This window comes from Apis dorsata, unplaced genomic scaffold, assembly GCF_000469605.1.
Source record: "Apis dorsata unplaced genomic scaffold, Apis dorsata 1.3 scaffold_344, whole genome shotgun sequence".
Lineage (NCBI taxonomy): Eukaryota > Metazoa > Arthropoda > Insecta > Hymenoptera > Apidae > Apis > Apis dorsata.
Genome location: NW_006263611.1, coordinates 298,336 through 298,569, shown reverse-complemented (window position 1 = coordinate 298,569; position 234 = coordinate 298,336). Strand labels below are relative to the sequence as shown.

General features: G+C 32.5%; 1 protein-coding gene across 1 annotated transcript in view; it reads right to left on the bottom strand.

Annotated features, from left to right (window-relative positions):
• The window catches only part of LOC102674527 (zinc finger MYM-type protein 3), a 6,892-nt gene that overhangs the window by 3,811 nt on the left and 2,847 nt on the right, over positions 1-234 (bottom strand). The window contains exon 3 of the mRNA XM_006618239.2: positions 1-232. Within this exon, the coding sequence (XP_006618302.1) occupies positions 1-232 (232 nt within the window). The remainder of the gene's footprint in view (positions 233-234) is intronic.

Here is a 234-nt window from a genome sequence, read left to right as displayed (position 1 = left end):
ACTTTTAAGCCTTTTTTGAATTCTTCCAAACATGTGGAACAACAAAATTGTCTAACATCATAACCAAATCGTACACAATACTTTCCTAAACTGACTGCTTGGACCGAACCATTGCAATTTCTACAATAACTTCCATATTTTGTTTGAAATTTGCCTAAACATTCCTCATTACAAAATTCCATTGTTTCCCAAGAAAGATTACGTTCATCATTAGGTTCAACAATTAGCAAACAG